We start from the raw sequence: 21,781 nt of genomic DNA, 5'->3' as shown, positions 1-21,781 counted from the left end.
TTGGCCAATAAAGTATTCTATTCTATTCCATTCCGTTCTACCTTCGTGGAAAGAAGAGATTCCAAAGACGCTGTAAGTCATGTTAATGTATTTCGTATTTTATTCCTATTTTTGTAAGCCGCCCTGAGTCTACGAAAAAGGCAGGCATAGAAATGCAGAAAAAATAAATAAGTAATCGTGGCAAAAATCAAGTGCATCCTCTCCACGCTGTCTCACAGCGTGTGTCATCATTTATATGTACGCTACTTCCCATTTTATCTCCTCATAGTGAGGGGGGGGGAGACGGAAAGCGTGAAGGAAAATAATGGTTATTTTGCACGAACGGAAGCGTGCAAACTCTTGACAGAAAGCACGAAGGGAAGAAGTCAGACACGCCTAACCGCAACGCGGGTTATAATAAAATGCCGGGGGGCGGGGGGGGGGAGAGAAGAGACGCCAATTTAATTGCAAAAACCCCGCAGCCGAAAAAACGTCCAACTCAAAAACTTCCCAATATCTCCAGAAATTTTATGCTGATCGGCCCGCCCCTCAGACAATCAATTGAGATATTGAATTCAAATGAGTGCGGTCCGTTCAGCCAATGGAAAGGAGGCTAGTGGGTGGAGTCCTTGATCCGCTTCCTCGGAGGAAAGTTTGTATTCATTAAAAAAAAACCTCAGTGGTGGAAGAGTTCCAGTTGTAACTAAGTGTAGGCGTGCGTAGTAGGAGTTGCATTCTCAAGGTGCGTTCTTTTTCTGTATGAGCTTGGTATTTTCTAGTCACAAGCTACTTAGCTATATATTAGTATTAAAAACTATTCAATGCTTAATAATAAGGTGGTAGCATTTTATTTAAATTTTCCAGTAGAAAATAATTTACGTTTCCCAGTTGTTGATAATTGGAACATTATTTTATTTTCTTCAGTTGCAGGCAGAAAGTTAATTTTTCAGAGGCTGTGAATTTCTCGCGGGTACAATAAACGTTTTCCTCTATAAGTTCCAGAATAGTTTCAAGTGACTGTGCTTGATATTTATGTGTTTCTAAATGTGTTATAATTTAAAACAGTGGAAGAAAAGGGGAAAATCACGTAAGGAAGCTTATAAAAATAAAGATGTGCAGCAGACATGGACTATGAAATTTGAGTCTTTGTGTATATAGCATGCATTGTAAAAACCATTTCTAATTTTCTTTCTTAAACTTACTGTTAACTCTTTTAAGTGGTGCTAAATCCTTAAGTCCTGTTTCTAATGAAGCTACATTTTGTGTGATAGGAAGAGAAAATACACAAGATGTTTGTGTAGTAAAGCTTATGCTATGGAGTGGTTTTTTTTGAAGTTATCCCAAGAATAAGTTAATATATATAACTGCATGGTAGCATGAGTTATTCCTTTCATGCTGCATCCTGATAGGGTTTCCCCCCCTATTCAATCATGTCTGGTTCACCTAGACAAGTCAATGCAGTTTACCTGGTGAGGTTTTTCAGAAGTAGTTTGCCATTACCTCCTCCCAAGGATTGACTACACCAGTGTTTTTCAACCAGTGTGCCGAGGCACACTAGTGTGCCGTGAGACATGGTCAGGTGTGCCGCGAAGCTCAGAGAGAGAAAGAAAGCAAGAGAGAGAGAGAGAAAGCAAGAGTGAGAGAAAGAGAACAAGAGAAAGAAAGCAAAAAAGAGAGAAAGAGAGAAAGAAAGCAAGAGAGAGAGAGAGAAAGCAAGAGTGAGAGAAAGAGAACAAGAGAAAGAAAGCAAAAAAGAGAGAAAGAGAGAGAAAGAAAGCAAGAGAGAGAGAGAAAGAGAGGGAGGGAAGCAGAGAGAGAGAAAGACATAGAAAAAGGTAGGGAGAGAGAAAGAGAGCAAAAAAGAGAGGAAGGAAGGAAGAGAAAGAAAGAGGGATGGGGAGAGAAAAAGAAAGAGGAAGGAAGGGAGAGAAAGAGGGAGAGAGAAATAGAGTAAAAGGGAGAAAGAGAGAGAGAGAGAAAAATTTTGTCCAAACTTTTTTTAGCCCCACCCCACCCCGCTCAATGTGCCCCAGGGTTTTGTAAATGTAAAAAATGTGCCGCGGCTCAAAAAAGGTTGAAAATCACTGGACTACACCACTACACCAAACTGGCACCAAAAAGCACAATAGGGTTCATAAATTAACCGCACGACAAATAGAATATATTTTTTTTAAAAGACACAAGAAACTGAGATCAGAAATTAAGGATATAAAACCAATGTTAAGTTTGAAATATTAAATGGCAAGGGCAGTTGTGTTTATTTAGTTCAGTCAGAGGCATTGGACTTACATTTATAGCCTCATGACCATAAATAATTAAAAGTACAGAAAAGTACCCACTATCATTAAGTTGGTTCTTACATTGATGGAAGCGTGCAATAATTGCTATCTTGTTAAAAGTAGGGAGTTATGATGGGCTCTCCTTTTCCTTTTCCAAAGTCTTCAGTTTCATGTTGACCCATACCATTTCCAATATAGAATAAGCTTATCAAACACTTCACAGAGAGATGCATGTGGTAAACCTGGGCATCTGAAAACATTATATAATGAGGAAGCATCAAGACAAGTATTTTAGCATGCAGCACCCTTATATGTAGCTGAAAGTTAGAATCAATATCTCCCAGCTGGGATGATGGAACAGGATATTTAGGGAAAAAATACTTTTTCAGCTGCCTTTTATTTGCACCAATGATAGTTTTTTAATATTACAAAAGCTTTTGCTGAACTATGTGCATCTAGGTAAGAACTGTGAACATGTACTCCCTTTTTAAACCAGAGTTACCTGAAGAATAATCCTTGTTGGAGGATCCCAGCAAGCTAACAAGCTAACAATTTTTTTTTGAGAAATTGCACTTGCACTGGAAACTGCAGATTGAGGAAAAAAACTCTTTAAGATGAATTTCTCAAATGAGAAAATGCACATAGCAGTTCTATCTAAGCAAGATATACTTGTGGGGGCGAGTGTTTGATTACCATGTAACTGTAGGCATCTCTCTAGCTTTGATATTCCCATCTGAAGATTCTTTTCCAGGTGATGAGAGCGCAATCTTACAACGGCTAGTAGATACCAGGCTGTACAAAATGTTTTCTCTTTGATAAGCTTGGAAGAAACAAGGGGTATTGTTGTGTCTTGTCTCCTGATGGGTTCACAGCTGCACTTCCCTCCCTGCTCGCTCTATCTTTCCACAAAACTACTTGCCTAAGGCATCTCTCCTTCCTTGCGTAGACTATGTCCGAACCAGCTGATTATGCGCTGTGTGAGAAATTTGAGGCCAATATGTTTGCCAAGAACCGATGCCAGAACTGTTTGCGAACAATCTCTGCTCATCAAGAAGGTAAACAGGTGAGCTTAATTCTGACATGGAGGAAACACGAGGAATGCTTAGTGTTGGTAAATGTTACAAGAGGAGCAGTAAAGTGTTAAAACACAAGCAATATTTCTGGTAATTAAGATTTAAGGTGATGGCATCAAATCCATATTAATAAGCTTTCATCAGCTGCAGCTTCTTTCTCCCTTTTAAAAATCACCAACATACTAACTCTTAATGTAAAAGAAGGTAAAAGTAGTACAGTACAGCGGTACCTCTACTTAAGAACTTTTCTAGATAAGAACCGGGTGTTCAAGATTTTTTTGCCTCTACTTAAGAACCAATTTCTACTTAAGAACTGGAGCCAGGAAAAATTTCCCAGGAAATTTGAGAGCAGCACGAAGTTTTCTGCCATTCCCCCTGGGTTTCTCTCTCTGGTACAGTGTATGAGAGGCGCGTGCTCCTCCTCACTACCTCAGAGTCCCTCTTTTTTTTTTAAGCCTTAAAGTTTTGGATTTTTTTTATTCCCCTCACCTCACCTTCTTCCTTCAGCAGTGACTGTCCTCCTCCTCATCTTCTTCCTCCACCTCCCACCCAAATTCCAAGCTTTTATTTCTTTCCTAATGGGTTTGCATGCATTATTTGCTTTTACGTTGACTCCTATGGGAAAAATTGCTTCTACTTACAAACCTTTATTTAAAAAAATATATATATATATAATCTTTATTACAAATAAATGGGGGAAGGGAATACAGAAAACAAAAGAACTATTTAAACATTGGTACAAATTTGTGTAATTTTAGAATATGCAATTTTAAAATAGTATACATACTTACATAGGGGAAAAGAATAAAGAGGAAAAGTTAGAGGGGAGGAGAGAGAAGGAGCAAAAAGGGGAAGAAAAAAGAAGAAAAGAAGAGATGAAGAAAGAAAAGGAATAAAACTGCCAAGTGAGAAAGGAAGAAAAAGAACATAGATTGAAAAAAAAGATAGAAAAACCTTTCTACTTAAGAACCTGGTCACAGAATGAATTAAGTTCTTAAGTAGAGGTACCACTGTAATCATGTTCAGTGAACTAAGTCTTTGGAGAGTCTTTGGAGGGGGGCGGCATATAAATATAATAAATAATAATAATAATAATAATAATAATAATAATAATAATAATAATCATAGAAACATAGAAGACTGACGGCAGGAAAAGACCTCATGGTCCATCTAGTCTGCCCTTATACTATTTCCTGTATTTTATCTTACAATGGATATATGTTTATCCCAGGCATGTTTAAATTCAGTTACTGTGGATTTACCAACCACGTCTGCTGGAAGTTTGTTCCAAGGATCTACTACTCTTTCAGTGAAATAATATTTTCTCACGTTGCTTTTGATCTTTCCCCCAGCTAACTTCAGATTGTGTCCCCTTGTTCTTGTGTTCACTTTCCTATTAAAAACACTTCCCTCCTGAACCTTATTTAACCCTTTAACATATTTAAATGTTTTGATCATGTCCCCCCTTTTCCTTCTATCCTCCTGTTTTATAATTTTCTTATATTTTTAAAAGCACTTTTGTGCTAGAGTTAGTGCAGGTATTTGGATTGTGGATGTTACAGGTCTGGAATAGAGGTGGAAGCAAGAAATTTGGCAATTTATTGTGACACACACACACCCTCAACAGATGTCCTCAGAGGGCAAAAGGTGTTTTTAATATTGTACTTGGATGAGACACACAACTATGAATTCCTCTGGCTGTAGGCTAAATTAGAAAGTTGAAAGAAAAAAAATACCTCAAAAGAAGGTAATGGCAAATTATTTCCATGTTGTAAATCCTCCAGAAAAGCTATAGTGGATCTATTTATGTAGTTGCCGAGAGCTGGCCTGAGCTCAATATTTATCTTTGTTGTGATAAACGTCTCATACTATAGATTGCAATTTTAAAACATCAAAAGGAAAAAAAATTGTATAAATAAAATCAGTTAAATTAAATGTAAGTCTACTGTATACTGAACCAGCCTAGAATAAATATTTATAATTTTCATGAAGAAAAGCACGTGCCTAAAGTAATCTTAAAATAAGTTTCAGTAGTTAACAATCAATTTCAGTACATGAAATGGCGTATTTTGACTTGCCAAGAAAATTTCTTATGCAGTTCTGAATAAGAATATAACATAAATTTCTGGAATAGTTTACAGATTCTGTGATTATATATGATAGGAAGGGAACCTAAAGAGCAGGCTATCAAGGGATGGAATATAGTGATGTATTGCCAGATCTGAAAAAATGGACATGATGTATCTATGGAATTCACACAGAAATATTCAAATTCTAGATACTTAGCAGAGTGATTATAGGAAAGCTGGTACATTTAATTAAAGCATCTATGTGCTTCAGTAGACATGTCACAGAAGAAAAAATATATGTATGCTGTAATAGCGACAGAATGGCTAAATGATGTATCTTAGAAATAAACAGATAATTGTGGAATAAGCACTTAGTGCCCTCTAGATATAGTGACTCCAACTCTATCCTTCTCAGCCAATATGAAAAATAGCAAGTGACTTCAAATTCAGAACCTTTTGAGAGGCCTTCTCCAAAGTTATCTACCTATTTTTCAGAACTGTAAAGAAGCCAGGATGATTTTGAATATTTGCTGTTTCTCCTCTCCCTCAAAAATATTCTAGGTGTGCTGGTCTATGACCCTATGCTAAGTTTGGGATAATGGAGGTGTTTGTGGTGAGAATACCTAAGGAGAAAATTGTCTCATCCTCTTTCCATTGCTTCCACCAGGATAATTTGATGATAGTTCATTTTCTTTAAAAACAGTTCTCAGTTCCTCAAGTTGGGATTGCTGGCTGTTCTTTATTTGGGATTTATTCTCCGAGTCTTCGGAGAGGGGCGGCATACAAATCCAAATAATAAATAAATAAATAAATAAATAAATTATTCTATTTACTTTTGTTCTCTCTGGATTGCTTTGACTTGTGCTTAGATAAATGCCTTCACTAGGATTCTTTGGCTATAGAACCAGCAAGCCATGCTCCTTCCTCTACCTTTAAAAGGGAATATTGAAAATAATGTCCTTTTTATTTTTCTTATTGCACTACGTCTACTGAAATTCAGCTTTCTGCAACTGTCTGTTATACTAGAAGGCAGATTATTCAGGCTGTAAGCTAACCTTCCTCCACCTGGTGTTCTTAGAGGGCTTAGATTTCGCCCCCCTTCCAATTCTCAGGGAAAAACTGCTAAGGTGGAGAGAGACTGCTGAAAGTATCAGAAGTGATCATCCTCTATTTTCCTGATAAGATAAGTTCCTCTTGTCACATCCCCAGCACTTCCTAAAACAAGGATGGCTTGCCAAAAGAAAAGAAAGAACACTCCTTGCCCATAGCTTGCTTGCTGTTTGCAAATGTGGAGTATCTATAAAAGTCTAACCTTTAGTTAAATATATATATACAGTGTTCCCTCGATTTTCGCGGATTCGAACTTCGCAAATAGCCTATACTACGGTTTTTCAAAAAATATTACCGTAATTAAAAAATACTTCCCAGTTTTTTTCTATACTGTACCATGGTTTTTCCCGCCCGATGTCGTCACACATCATCGCCAAACTAATAATTTTTGCAAATAAATAACAACAAAAAATATTATTGTTAATAAATAATTATGTTTATAAATATCAGGATCACTAAGGGTCTTATTCAATGGTGAGTACCAGTAATAATGGTGAGTAAATGGTTGTTAAGGGAATGGGAAATGGTAATTTAGGGGTTTAAAGTGTTAAGGGAAGGCTTGTGATACTGTCCATAGCCAAAAATGGTGTATTTACTTCCGCATCTCTACTTCGCGGAAATTCGACTTTCGTGGGCGGTCTCGGAACGCATTTCCCGTGAAAATCGAGGGAACACTGTATATACTGTTCAAAAAAATAAAGGCAACACTCAAATAACACATCCTAGATCTGAATGAATGAAATATTCTCATTGAATACTTTGTTTTGTACAAAGTTGAATGTGCACAACAGCGTGTGAAATTGTTTGTCAAAATGTTGCTTCCTAGGTGGAAAGTTTGATTTCACAGAAGTTTGATTTACTTGGAGTTATATTGTGTTGTTTAAGTGTTCCCTTTATTTTTTTTTTGAGCAGTGTAATTTAATGATAAATGAAGGATTGTGTTAGGAGTGTCAGTGGCTGAAAATGACAGTTCAGAGTCTTCCTGTGGCGATTCCTATACGTTTTTTTTCCTGTGTCTTTAATTGCTGTGTGGCAGGCAGCCATGCAGCAGGTGAAACATGCCCTGTTGGTTTTCTGCAATGGAGGTAGGAAGGATGCTTTCTGGCCTGGCGTAGACTGACTGTTTGAGTGCCAGCACTGTCCCTCCTTATAGAGTGCCAACTTGTATACTGTAAACAATGGAGGTTTATATTCTGCCTTGTTCACTGGGCTGCATCAGCCCAGGGTTATGAAATAGTAATGAGGTTTCTTCTCTCCAGTCATGGCCCTCTAGAATTTCCTCCTGGCTCAGCTGTGTGCAGCCCAGAGCCAGTCCTTCTGAGCTTCAACAGGACAATGGAAGGGAAATGGAGGTGCTGACAGCCGGTCTGCTAGGGACCCTCCCTTTGCTGATCAAAATATGTTAAGGTAACCTGACTGGGATGAGGTGGTGGATGGTGAACAAGGCAATAGGATGCTCTTAAAGGGACAGGCACATTTGAAATTCAACTTAGGATCTGAGGAGAAGAGGATGATTTAACTATACCCCTGCTGCTAGCCACTCCATTTCTCTGGAGCAGAGGTGGGAAACGCTTCCTATTAGATGGGTAAACCATGGGCTTGATCAGGAACCATATGCTAAGCCATAATATGATCGGTTTTCACTTCTTAATTGTGGTTTATGGCTCTAAGTAATGTGAATTCAGCCTATGAGTTAGGTAATTTCCCCCCAAGGCCCAAGCTGCAATTGGCAAATCTGTGGTTTAATGGTGTCTGCAGAATTGGAACTGGGGTGGCCAATTGTAACTTCAATATACAATTTTTCCATTAGCCTGGCATAAGCTAGAAATAAAAAAAGGACCCTCTGATTGGGTGTGTACATTACATGAAGCTGTATTGGTTGATTTGGTTTTGATGTTGATGTTGTGTGAATGCAACTACAGTGTTCCCTCAATTTTCGCGGGTTCAAACTTCGCAAAAAGTCTATACCACGGTTTTTCAAAAATATTAATTAAAAAATACTTCACGGGTTTTTCCCCTATACCACGGTTTTTCCCGCCCAATGATGTCATATGTCATCGCCAAACTTCCATGTGCCTTTAATAAATATTTTTTAAATAATCTTTAATAAATAAACACGGTGAGTAATAATCTAAATGGTTACTAAGGGAATGGGAAATTGCAATTTAGGGGTTTAAAGGGTTAAGGGAAGGTTTGTGATACTGTTCATAGCCAAAAATAGTGTATTTACTTCCGCATCTCTACTTCGCGGAAATTTGACTTTCGCGGGCGGTCTTGGAACGCATCCCCGGGGAAAATCGAGGGAACACTGTAATGGCTTATTCAGCAACCTTGGCTTTCCACAGCAGTTTCCCAACCTTGGCAACTTGAAGATATCTGGACTTCAACTGGCTGGGGAATTCTGGGAGTTGAAGTCCAAATATCTTCAAGTTGCCAAGGTTGGGAAACACTGTTCCACAGTATGTGAGCTCAGCATGAGTGGGAGCTTAGAATGCAGAACCTGTGCAGAGAGTTAAACAAAGAAAATGGTGTGTCTGGGTGGGTGTGCGGAGCTGCTATCACTACACCCGAACCAGGCCAAACCAGTAGCATTTCATCCTGCTTGTATCCCTTCTATGTCAGCTGGGCTGGGAAAAGTTGTATTGCAAAACTGTTGTAGCTACCAGATTACTATGTTCAATGTTAAGATGTGTTATCTCCTCTGAAGAAAGGTAGGAACCAATGGCCAGAGGAGGGAGGTTGACTGAGATGCTGAAGGCTAGATCTAGATCTATTTCGGCCTTATTTTGGCCTCATCAGCTAGTCATACACTCACTGGGACTTCAACTTGCAAACTTTGCCTTATAAGGCAGAGAATTAACCTCTAGGCTACAGTATCCAATACCTTCAGCTTCTATGAGCTTTTTGGTTCAGGATTTTCAAAGTTCATTCTAGGCTTCTTTATTTGTTAGATTATATCAACCTTTCTCCAGGAACTCAAGAATCCTCACAACTATTCGATTAAACAATGTCGTCTGGCGGGACCTAGGGGAAGAGCCTTCTCTGTGGTGGCCGCAGCGCTCTGGAATCAACTCCCCCCCAGAGGTCCGAATTGCCCCCACCCTCCTTGCCTTCCGCAAGATGCTTAAGACCCATTTATGCTGCCAAACATGGAGGGATTAACTCCCTCCTCCCTACCTTCTGATTCAAGAATTTGTGAATGGTGTGATTATGCTGACCTGTCTGTTTTTTAGTAATTATGGGTTTTAATTTAGTTTCTTATCATTGGATTTGTATTTTATTGTATTGCTTTTGCTGTTGAGAGCCGAGTCCTCGGAGAGGAGCGGCATACAAATCTAATAAATAATAATAACAATAACAACAACAACTATTATTATTATTATTATTATTAATAATAATAATAATAATAAATAATTTATTAGATTTGTATGCCGCCTCTCTCCCAGGACTCGGAGCGGCTCACAACAATAAGACATCATATACAAATCCAATGTTAAAACAGTCTTTAAAAACTCATTATTAAAAACAGTCATACAGCCCAAACACACCATCCATAAAATCAAAAGCAGCTAAGGATATATCAATTCCTCCATGCTTGGCGACATAGATGAGTTTTCAAAAGTTTGCGAAAGGCAAGGAGGGTGGAGGCAGTCCTAATCTCCTGGGGGAGCTAATTCAAGAGGGCCGGGGCCACCACAGAGAAGGCTCTTCCCCTGGGTCCCGCCAGACGGCATTGTTTCGTCGACGGGACCCGGAGAAGACCAACTCTGTGGGACCTAATCGGTCGCTGGGATTCGTGCGGCAGCAGGATTATTATTATTATTATTATTATTATTATTATTATTATTAACTATCCTAACTAACCTGAATAACTAACCTGACCCCTGTCTAACCTGTGGCTCTGGAGCTGCATGTGGCTCTTTCATCTTTCTGCTGCAACTCCCTGTCAATGGTTGGCACCACAACTTTGAGAGGAGCTTCCAGTTGAGGGGGTGCAGTGCATGCCAGGAGGAGATTCTATGGCAAGGGGCAGGATTTTTGGTCAGCTCCACAATAGATAGTGCTTTCAGTTAGGGCAGGTAGAGGCAAATGGATGCCACTCTAGGAGGAGACTTTATGGTGGAAGAACTGGACTTCCTGTTGGCTCCAGAATTGAATGGGGGGGAGGGCTTTCGGCTAGGGCCTTTGTGGCTCTTGGAGGGTTTAAGGTTGCCGACCTCTGGTCTAACAGCATGACTGCCCCAAATTGCCCAGCCATTGCCATGACTGAAGGTGAACTTAAATCTGGTAAAATGAACACAGGTTTTGAGATATTTTTTGTTGAAGTGTTGCTTATAAAAACAATGAGTCCTAATACAGGTAGTCCTTGACTGAAAGCAATTCATTTAATGACCATGCAAAGTTACAACGGCATTGGATAAAAGTGACCTAAGACCATTTTTCACACTTACGACCATTGCAGCATCACCATGATCACAAGATCAAAATTCAGACACCAGGCAGTTGACTCACATCTATGACTGTTACAGTGTCCCAGGATCATGTGGTTACCTTTTGCGGCCCTCTGACCAGCCAAGTCAATGGGAAAGCCAGATTCTAAATTTAGCAGCTGTAGTGATTCAACTGTGGCAAAAAAACCCTTGTAAAGTGGGGCAAAATTCACTTAACAAATGTCTCACTTAGTGACAGAAAATGTTGGGTTCAATTATGGTCATAAGTCAAGGACTACCTGTGATGGAATGATTCTGGGCGATGCGCTACAACACATCAAAACAAAAGTGACAAAACTCAACAAACTGAATTAAAATAAAGTCAGATAACTAAAGAATCTGATCAAAATGCCCAGGTGGGCACCTGTAATCAAACCAACGGAGGGCAAAGGCTCATTGGAATAATGGTGATTTTAATTGTTTACAGCAGTGTTTCCCAACCTTGGCCACTTGAAGATATTTGGACTTCAACTCCCAGAATTCCCCAGCCAGCGAATGCTGGCTGGGGAATTCTGGGAGTTGAAGTCCAAATATCTTCAAGTGGCCAAGGTTGGGAAACACTGGTTTACAGAAAGTAACTTTTATCTTTCCTATGAGGGCTGCTGAAGAAGCAATCAAGTACCTCTGTGCCCATGTTTCATAGCTTCTCAATTCTTCCTGACAGGTATTCAAAAAAGATGTCATAAACCTTCCTGATTGTATTGCTAGTACCAACAACTCTGATCCTGGTGATCCATGGGATCCCTTGTGCATTCTAGCATCCCAGTGTAAGGTCTACCTATATGTGGGCTCTGAAGACAGAGGAGAAAGGTAAGTGCTGTATTTGTGAGACAAAAGATGCTATATATTCTGAACAATCAGCTAGAATTATAATAAATAGTGAGCAAACAGAAATTTAGCAATACAAAGAAGAGTGAGACAAGGTTGTCCAATATCACCATTATTATTTATCTTAACATTAGAAGTTTTGCTGATAAAAATAAGAGCAGAAAGGGAAATAAAAGGATTGAAGATTGAAAAAGAAATTTATAAAGTACAAGCTTTTGCTGATGACGTAGTTTTCATTATAGAAGATGCTTCAACATCAATCTTAAGGTTAATCAATTTAATAGAAGAATATGGGTATTGATCTGACTACAGTTAGATTCTTTTTTTTGTACTAGTTAGACTTCTATGACGAGCAGAGCAATGGTAGCTCCTTTAAATGTTAAATGTTGTCCGTCTTGTTTGTTTAAAGAAAAACAATAAAAATATTATTTAAAAAAGAAGATGGTTTATTTCTGAAACTTATAGCTTCAGTAGGCATGCAGAGTTTCCTGGTCAAGCTTCAATAGGGATGCACTGACTTTTTATATGGTAGACAACATGTGGTTTTGCATAATGTCCACAGGCCTTTCATATATAGTGTTATTAATACATGTGAGAGCCAGTTTTGTGTAGTGGTTAAAGCAGTGGGCTAGAAACTGGGGGACTGTGAATTCTAATCCCACCATAGGCACCAAGCCAGCTGGGTGACTCCAGGCCAGTCAGTCACTCTCAGTCCTACAAAGAAGACAATAAACCCTTTTAGAAAAAATAGTATTAAAAATTGGAGGAGAAGGTCATGAAGTGTTAAGATCTGAAAATAGATGTAGAAAGATAATAAAATAAGATGTAGAAAGATGATGATAATAATAATAATAATAATAATAATAACAACAACAACAACAACAACAACAACAACAACAACAACAACAACAGAGTTGGAAGGGACCCTGGAGGTCTTCTAATCCAACCCCCTGCTTGTTCTGTCGGGCTCTCTGGTAGACTCCTCCCAAAAATTCACAGGTACAAATTTCAGACACACACACGTTTGAAAATTCAAAACAATGTTCTTTATAATGAAAATTCACTTAAACCAAGCCCTCTTTTGGTATAGCAAAGAGCACTTGTCTCCAAACAAACTGGTAATTTGTACAAGTCCCTTATCAGTTCTGTGATACTTATCTTGCAGCTGTGAGGCAATTCACAGTCCTTCTTCTTTCACAAAGTGAAACACAGTTTGATCTGGTTTAGTTTCAAAGCAGGGAAAAGTCAGCACGCAAAAGGTCAAAGTCAGTAAAGCAGTCACGAAACACAACGATCAGATAATCCTCCACAATGGCCAAACCCACAGGCTGCTCTTTATAGCAGCCTCACTAATTACCACAGCCCCACCCAACCACAGCTGGCCTCATTTTCTTTGATAATAATCTCTCAATTGTTGTTGCCTATGCATCGCTCTCAGCATGTGTGGCTATATCATTAACTCTTGTTCTGAATCCAAGGAGGAGCTAGATAATTGATCTCCTTCTGAGCTGTCTGCCCCACTCTCCCCCCTGTCACTCATGTCTTCTTGGTCAGAGGAGCCTTCATCAGCAGATTCCACCGGGGGGGGGGGCAAAACAGGCCTGCAGCATGTGGATGTCTCCCACATCCACAGTCCTTGCGGCAGGAGCTGGGCCACAGCTAACCACAACACTGCTTAGGCAGGAAACCCTACACTACTTCAGACAGGTGGTTGTCCAATATCTTCTTTAAAATTTCCAGTGTTGGAGCATTCACAACTTCTGGAGTCAAGCAGTTCCACTGATCAATTCTTCTAACTGTCAGGAAATTTCTCCTTAGTTCTAAGTTGCTTCTCTCCTTTTTTAGTTTCCATCCATCACTTCTTATCCTAACCTCAGCTTTGTAGAATAGGTTGATTCCCTCTTCTTTGTGGCAACCCCTGAGATATTGGAACACTGCTATCATGTCTCCTCTGGTCCTTCTTTTCATTAAACTAGCCATGCTTAGTTCCTGCAACCGTTGTTCATATGTTTTAGCCTCCAGTTCCTCTTCTCTGCACTCTTTCTAGAGTCTCGACATCCTTTTTGCATCGTGGCGACCAAAACTGAATACTGTACAGTATTCCAAGTCTGGCCTTACCAAGGCATTATATAGTGGTGTTAACACTTTACGTGATCTTGATTCTATCCCTCTGTTAATGCAGCCTAGAACTGTGTTGGCTTTTTTGGCAGCTGCTGCACACTGCTGGCTCATATTTAAATGGTTGTCCACTAGGACAGTGTTTCCCAACCTTGAGAACTTGAAGATATCTGGACTTCAACTCCCAGAATTCCCCAGCCAGATATCTTCAAGTTGCCAAGGTTGGGAAACACTGTACTAGGACTCTAAGATCCCTCTCACAGTTACTACTGTTGAGCAAATGGCTTAAAGATAATGGCATATACTGAAAATGAATGAATGAATGAATGAATGAATGAATGAATGAATGAATGAATGAATGAATGAATGAATGGCATAAAGATAATGTAGTGGTCCTAGTGTTTGTTAGTGCACCCAGTGCCATATCCAAAACAATTGAACAGCACTTAGAAATTCTGTGTATTTTCATTGGTCAATTGCAAAAGGCCATACTGTTTGAATCCACAAATATACCATGCTGATACATTACAATATCTTAGGTTATTGGGAAGAACTGGGTGTACATGAAGGTCAACATCAATTAAAGTACTGGCAGCTGTGGTTTCACACTGTTGAGGACATTTAAAAATTATATTTGAAGTTGGCAATATAGTATTTTTTTTCCTTTTTGGAAAAAGATCAAGATGTAATTCATTTTCTGCTGAGATACAAATGAACATAAGAATCCCCCTTTTTATCTCACATTCTGTGATGTCACTGGTTGTCCTCATATCTTCACTCTTCATGTTAATCATAAGGAAAAAATTAATATTGGAAGCAGTTACTTTAATGTCTGATATGTTAATTTCAAGTGGTTTTTTTATTAGTAAAAACATGTAATTTACATGTAATTGAACTGGAATATTTGATAAGGGGAAGATGTTCAGTATGGTCCATTTAATTGGCTGTTCCTATTGTACACAAACATCCTTTTCAATGTTATTTTTATTGAGAGACTTGTAAATATTTTAAAGAGATGACTATTTGTTGATGTATAGTTCCCTTAGGTCATCCAAATTTCCAGGAAGCTAAAACGTTTTGTAAGTCTCTTCTTTCAGCCCAACTCAACTCACATGGTTGTTTTTGTGGGTTAAATAGGAGGAGGAAGATGTGTTTGGGTATGTTTACTGCCTTGAGTTATTTGTAAAAATAATAAAGGTAGGATACAAACAATGATAAAAGAAAACCTAGTACAGTGTTACCGCTACCTACAAATTCCTCTACTTATGAACTTTTCTAGATAAGAACCGGGTGTTCAAGACTTTTGGGCCTCTTCTTAAGAACCATTTTCCACTTACAAACTCAAGCCTCCGAAATTGTAACCGGAAAAGGCAGGGAGAAGCCTCAGTGGTGCCTCTCTAGGAATCCCCTTGGAGGAAACGGACAGAAAAGGCGGGGAGAAGCCTCTGTGGGGCTTCTCTAGGAATCTCCTGGAAGGAAACAGGGCCAGAAAAGGCAGGGAGAAGCCTCTGTGGCGCCTCTCTAGGAATCTCCTGGAAGGAAACGGCCAGAAATGACAGGGAGAAGCCTCTGTGGGGCCTCTCTAGGAATCTCCTGGAAGGAAACAGGGCCAGAAATGTCAGGGAGAAGCCTCTGTGGGACCTCTCTAGGAATCACCTGGGAGGAAACAGTGCAGGAAAAGGCGGGGAGAAGCCTCAGTGGAGCCTCTCTAGGAATCTCCTGGGAGGAAGTAAGGCCTCCGCCCTCCCTGTGGTTTCCCCAATCATATGCATTATATGCTTTTACAATGATTCCTATGGGAAAAATTGCTTCTTCCTACAAATTTTTCTACTTAAGACCCTGGTCAGGGAACGAATTAAGTTTGTAAATAGAGTTACCACTGTATTTCAGTTTTAGCACGATCAGAGAATGGTGCTAGTGAAGGAATTGTTTGCATGGGAGTAGTAAAATACATTGCTGGTTGGATTCTATATAGCAGTATAACCTTTTTAGCTGGGTGTGTTTGCAATAGCGCGCGTGCCCATGCCCACACCCATAATGCAGTGCCGTCCTCCTCCAAGTATGTGCACACAAACCTCATACACTATCCCTCCATGCATGTGTGTAAGCCTTACTCAAGCCTCCGGACATCCAGTTGACGTGTTGGGACGTTTTTTGGCCATCCACAGGCTCCAGAGGCTTTCTTGAAGTCTGGGGAGGGTGAAAACGGCCCATCTCCATCCCCCAGAAGGCGGAAAATCAGCTGGCCAGCGCACACATTTGCACTGGATCTGACTTAGGGCAATGCCTTGTGTGTCCTCAGATATGTTTCCAAGTGCCACCTATGGCACATGTGCCATAGTTTCACCATCATGGCAATATGGCATAACTCTAACCTTACATCTTTCTTGGCTGATAGGATTCATCCATTCTTCTTACTTCAGACAACTATGAGTTGAGTACTGAAATTAGTGCCTTCATTTTTGCCTCTTATAATAGACCAGGGATAGGCAAAGTTGGCACTTTTATGACTTGTGGACTTCAACAGACTTCAACTTTAACAGTGCAGTCAGGTGGTAGGGAAAGCAAGTAGGATGCTTGGCTGCATAGCTAGAGGTATAACAAGCAGGAAGAGGGAGATTATGATCCCGCTATATAGAGTGCTGGTGAGACCACATTTGTTCAGTTCTGGAGACCTCAGCTACAAAAAGATATTGACAAAATTGAACGGGTCCAAAGACGGGCCACAAGAATGGTGGAAGGTCTTAAGCATAAAACGTATCAGGAAAGACTTAATGAACTCAATCTGTATAGTCTGGAGGACAGAAGGGAAAGGGGGGACATGATCAAAACATTTAAATATGTTAAAGGGTTAAATAAGGTTCAGGAGGGAAGTGTTTTCTATAGGAAAGTGAACACAAGAACAAGGGGGCACAATCTGAGGTTATTTGGGGGAAAGATCAGAAGCAATGTGAGAAAATATTATTTTACTGAAAGAGTAGTAGATCCTTGGAACAAACTTCCAGCAGATGTGGTTGGTAAATCCACAGTAACTGAATTTAAACATGCCTGGGATAAACATATATCCATCCTAAGATAAAATACAGAAAACAGTATAAGGGCAGACTAGATGGACTATGAGGTCTTTTTCTGCCGTCAGACTTCTATGTTTCTATGTTTCAACTCCCAGAATTCCTGAATTCTGGGAGTTGAAGTCCATATGTCATAGAAGAGCCAACTCTGCCTACCCCTGTAGTAGACCAATGATGATAGAGGAGCAGAACATCAGGACAAAATTATAGACTTTCACTTGGCTGAATGAGTAGAACTTCCAAATGCATCAGCCTTGTGTGACACATGCTCAAGTTCGTAAAATCCTCACCAAATAGAAACAATTAAAGCTGGAGATTCACATTAACTAATTGGTGTAACCGTTGATTTTGAGCACCTTTACAAGGGTTTTTTAAAGCAAGACTGAGCCTTCTAAGCACGTTTCTATTATAGGCATTTGCTCTTAACATTACAACTGTTCGTGAAATGTTGGTGGGTCTCACTTGTTTCACTTCTGCTTGCCCCACAGCCGGCAAGAAAACTTGGAGGGCAACCAGCTCAATTGCCGCAATGAAGAATCTGAAGCTGCAAATATATGCCCTGATACCAGCAGTACGCCCAGCACTGAGACAGATGGCAATGCCATGCTTAGTGATGTAAGATATCAAATCTCATATCTGCTTTTTACAATCTACTAGTCCATATGCATGCAAAATATTCCATCCATTGTTCTTTTTTACCATGCTTTCTCTCAATCAACAAACGTACGATGAACCTTTTTTCCATTCATACATTTTTTAGTGACCTGAAGGGCAGAGTCTGCACATTCTCTCCTGGTATAGAGCTTATACGGTGCTTCCCAGAATTTGCCCATGGACCCTTCTGGATACTTTCCATTCAGAATTTTGCAAAAATATTTTTTGCAGGCAGAATTAACAAGTGGCCCTGGTAGATGTTGCATTCACTCTTTAAAAGTTTCTCTTTCTTCAAAAGAATAATAAAATCCATCTGTCCGTCCATTACCTTGGGGGGGAATTATTGACCCCCTCAGAGAGGGTTCGCAACTTGGGCGTCCTCCTCGATCCACAACTAACATTGGAACACCATCTCTCGGCTGTGGCGAGGAGGGTGTTTGCCCAGGTTCGCCTGGTACACCAGTTGCGGCCCTATTTGGACAGGGGTGTCATTGCTCACAGTCGCTCATGCCCTTATCACCTCGAGGTTCGATTACTGCAACGCTTTCTAAATGGGGCTACCTTTGAAAAGTGTTCAGAAAGTTCAGACCATGCAGAATGCGGCCGCGAGAGCTATCGTGGGGCTTCCTAGATTCGCCCACATTTCCACAACACTCAGTGGCCTGCACTGGCTGCCGATCACTTTTCGGTCACAATTCAAAGTGTTGGTAATGACCTTTAAAGCCCTACATGGCATTGGACCAGAATACCTCCGGAATCGCCTTCTACTGCATGAATCCCAGCGGCTGATAAGGTCCCACAGAGTTGGCCTTCTCCGGGTCACGTCAACTAAACAATGTTGTTTGGCGGGCCCCAGGAGAAGAGCCTTCTCTGTGGCGGCCCCGGCCCTCTGGAATCAACTTCCTGCAGAGATTAGAACGGCCCCCACCCTCCTTGTCTTTCGCAAGTTACTTAAGACCCACCTATATCGCCAGGCATGGGAGAACTAAGACATTTCCCCCAGCCTTATTATATTTCATGTTTGATGTGTATGTGCTGTATGGTTTTTAATTGTTGAGGTTTTTATATATTTTATTATTAGATTTGTTCCATTGTTATACTCTTTTTATCACTGTTGTGAGCTGCCCGGAGTCTTCGGAGAGGGGCGGCATACAAATCTAATAAATTGAATTGAAATTGAATTGAAAAACATTACTCCAATTGTCAGATCCTGATGCAGTCTTCACACAAACATTAAACAAGTCGTACATCCATTCCACAAGCAGAAGATCAATATTTTAATAGTCGTTCATATAGCTGCAAGCAACCTCGCTATTTTTCAATGTTCTCGCCTTATGAAATATAAGCACGTGAATAAATCTGATTCTCGGCAGGGACTTTTTAGTGATGTGCTAATTCTTATTCTCTTAGGGCCAGGGAATGACTACACTGCTCAGCAACATTTTGGAATGTGATAAAGAAAACTCACTACACATCACGAGCCTGAAGAAAAAGGTGCAGCCTGAAAACTTGCACTCTGATAGGCACAGATGGGCTGAGGCTATATCCTGCAGAAGAACAGTATCCTGGAGTTGCCTGAAACCAGGTATGTTTTCTTATTTTTTTAGGAAATACTCAACTCATAAAAGAGACTCCTATCTTAGTGCTCTATAAAGAAAACAAACCTGTATTCAAATAAGTGCTTAGTGCTTAGTGCTCTATAAAGAAAACAAACCTGTATTCAAATAAAATTAATGGTTTTTATTTATTTTATAAGTAAAATTATATTCTCTCTCAACTCATGCACACACTTAATTTTGCTCCGTCATTTATATCAATCTTCCCTAATATGATGCCTTCCAGATGAATTAGTCTGTATTAGATGTACTGTATTAGTCTTCAATTCACATAACTGGATTTCAATTCAATTCACTTCAATTTATTAGATTTGTATGCCGCCCCTCTCCGAAGACTCGGGACGGCTCACAACAATAATAAAAACAATATAACAGTGAACAAATCTAATATTAAAAGAAAAGATATATAAAATCCCAACAATTAAAACCATACAACATATACACACCAAACATAAAATATAAAAGCCTGGGGGAGGTGTCTCAGTTCCCCCATGCCTGGCGATATAGGTGGGTCTTGAGTAATTTGCAAAAGACGAGGGTGGGGGCTGTTCTAATCTCTGGGGGGAGTTCATTCCAGAGGGCCGGAGCCGCCACAGAGAAGGCTGTTCCCCTGGGGCCTACCAAATGACATTGTTTAGTCGACAGGACCGGGAGAAGGCCAACTCTGTGGGACCTTATCGGTTGCTAGGATTTGTGTGGTAGCAGACAGTTCCGGAGGTACTCTGGTCCGTTGCCATGTAGGGCTTTAAAGGTCATAACGAACACTTTGAATTGTGACCGGAAACTGATCGGCAGCCAGGATTTCAAATAGTAGTCAGGAAATATAGTCAGGAAACCTATCTAGGTTTCAAAGAACTTGAAGTTTTTAGACAGGTTAGAGGTGGTTAAAGGATGACAGGAAATAATACTTTTTAAAGTAGTTTTTAAAAAGAGTTTATATACAAGTACTTTGAAAAGAAAAAAAGATAATTACCTTATTTTTTCGGACTATAAGACATACCGGTGTATAAGACGCACCAAGATTTCAAAGAGGTAAGTAAGACAATGGTTTTGTCCTCACAGACCCTCAAGAACACTCTGCAGGCCTCCCAAACCCTCTGTGTGCCCTGTTGGGTTTTTTTTTTTTTTGCAAAAATGGGTGAAAAACTCGCCCGTTTTGCAAAAAATGGGGCATTCAAGGGGTTTGGGATACCTGCAGAGTGCTTTTGGGGGCTGGAGGAAGGCAAAGCGAAAAGTTGTAGTTTTTTGCCTGTTTTTTTTTTTTGCAAAAGTAGCAGTTTTGTCTTCTCCCAGTCCCCAGAAGCACTCTGCAGGCCAGGGGTCCCCAAACTTTTTACACAGGGGGCCAGTTCACTGTCCCTCAGACTGTTGGAGGGCCGGACTATAAAAAAACCCCTATGAACAAATCCCTATGCACACTGCACATACCTTATTTAAAGTAAAAAACGAAATGGAAACAAGTACAATATTTAAAATAAAGAAGAAGTAATAAATAATTAAGTAATTAATAATTAAGTAATGAAGAAATTTATACTTCTTTATTAACAAGTAAATTTAAACTTAAATCAACAAACTCCCTCAATTTCTCCTTCCTTTCTTCCCTCCCTCCCTTTCCCTCTCTTTCCCGGGCAGCCGGCTTTGCTGGCCGGCACAGGGCAGCCGCCGCGACAACAACGGCCCCGTGGCAGCCGCTGATGCCCGCTTTCCTCCCCGCCTCTTGCCTCTCCACCTCCTCCTCGCTCAGCAGCCGACCACAGTGAGTGGACAGGAGATTCGGGAGCTTATTATATCGATTGGTAAAATCTCGTGTGCTACCGCGGGGCAGTTAAAAGACCTCAGCGGGCCGTAGTTTGGGGACCGCTGCTGCAGGCCTTCCAAACTTTCTGCACACCCCGTTTCTGCAAAAAATGGGCCTATTTTTCACAAAAATGGGATGTGGAGCCAAGGCTTTTGGAGGCCAATAATAGTTGTATTCAGTTTATAGATGCACCAACATTTCCACCCGCTTTTAAGGGGAGGAAAAGTACGTTTTATACTCTGAAAACTACAATAATATAAGAAAAAAGATAGAAAAAAGAAGAAGAGATCAGAAACCATTGAAAGGCTTCTGATCATCCTCTTGACAATCATACATACAATTCTAATCAAACTTCTCTGTAAAATTGCATCATAATCCTCTTCTTTCTATAACCTTGTGATGCTATGTTGGCCTCTTCCCATCTGTCAGGAGTCTTTCCATTCTGTAGAATAATATTCACTGTTTGTTGAAAATGTTGTAAACATTCATCCTCAAAACATTTATAATAAGAGGCCAGCAGACCATTTGGGCCAGCTGCCTTTCTTGTTTTAGAATGTTTTACTTACCTTTTATATAGAGTAGAACAATGCTGGAGAAACATTCTGCATATTTGCATTATCTATTATTACAGTATTTCCTTCTTGTAACTTTAATATTACTTTATTTTTCATTTCATAAGATATGACAGCGATTTCT

General features: G+C 40.0%; 1 protein-coding gene across 1 annotated transcript in view; it reads left to right on the top strand.

The window, feature by feature from the left end:
* The first annotated feature begins 573 nt into the window (after positions 1-573).
* The window catches only part of TRIOBP (TRIO and F-actin binding protein), a 93,932-nt gene continuing 72,724 nt past the window's right edge, over positions 574-21,781 (top strand). The window contains exons 1-5 of the mRNA XM_070756157.1: positions 574-721; positions 3,205-3,321; positions 11,665-11,810; positions 17,506-17,632; positions 19,082-19,256. Coding sequence (XP_070612258.1) covers positions 3,208-3,321; positions 11,665-11,810; positions 17,506-17,632; positions 19,082-19,256 — 562 coding nt within the window. The 5' untranslated portion in view covers positions 574-721; positions 3,205-3,207. The remainder of the gene's footprint in view (positions 722-3,204; positions 3,322-11,664; positions 11,811-17,505; positions 17,633-19,081; positions 19,257-21,781) is intronic.

The sequence above is a fragment of the Erythrolamprus reginae genome, chromosome 6, assembly GCF_031021105.1.
Source record: "Erythrolamprus reginae isolate rEryReg1 chromosome 6, rEryReg1.hap1, whole genome shotgun sequence".
Lineage (NCBI taxonomy): Eukaryota > Metazoa > Chordata > Lepidosauria > Squamata > Dipsadidae > Erythrolamprus > Erythrolamprus reginae.
This window is presented reverse-complemented; position numbering and strand designations above follow the sequence as displayed.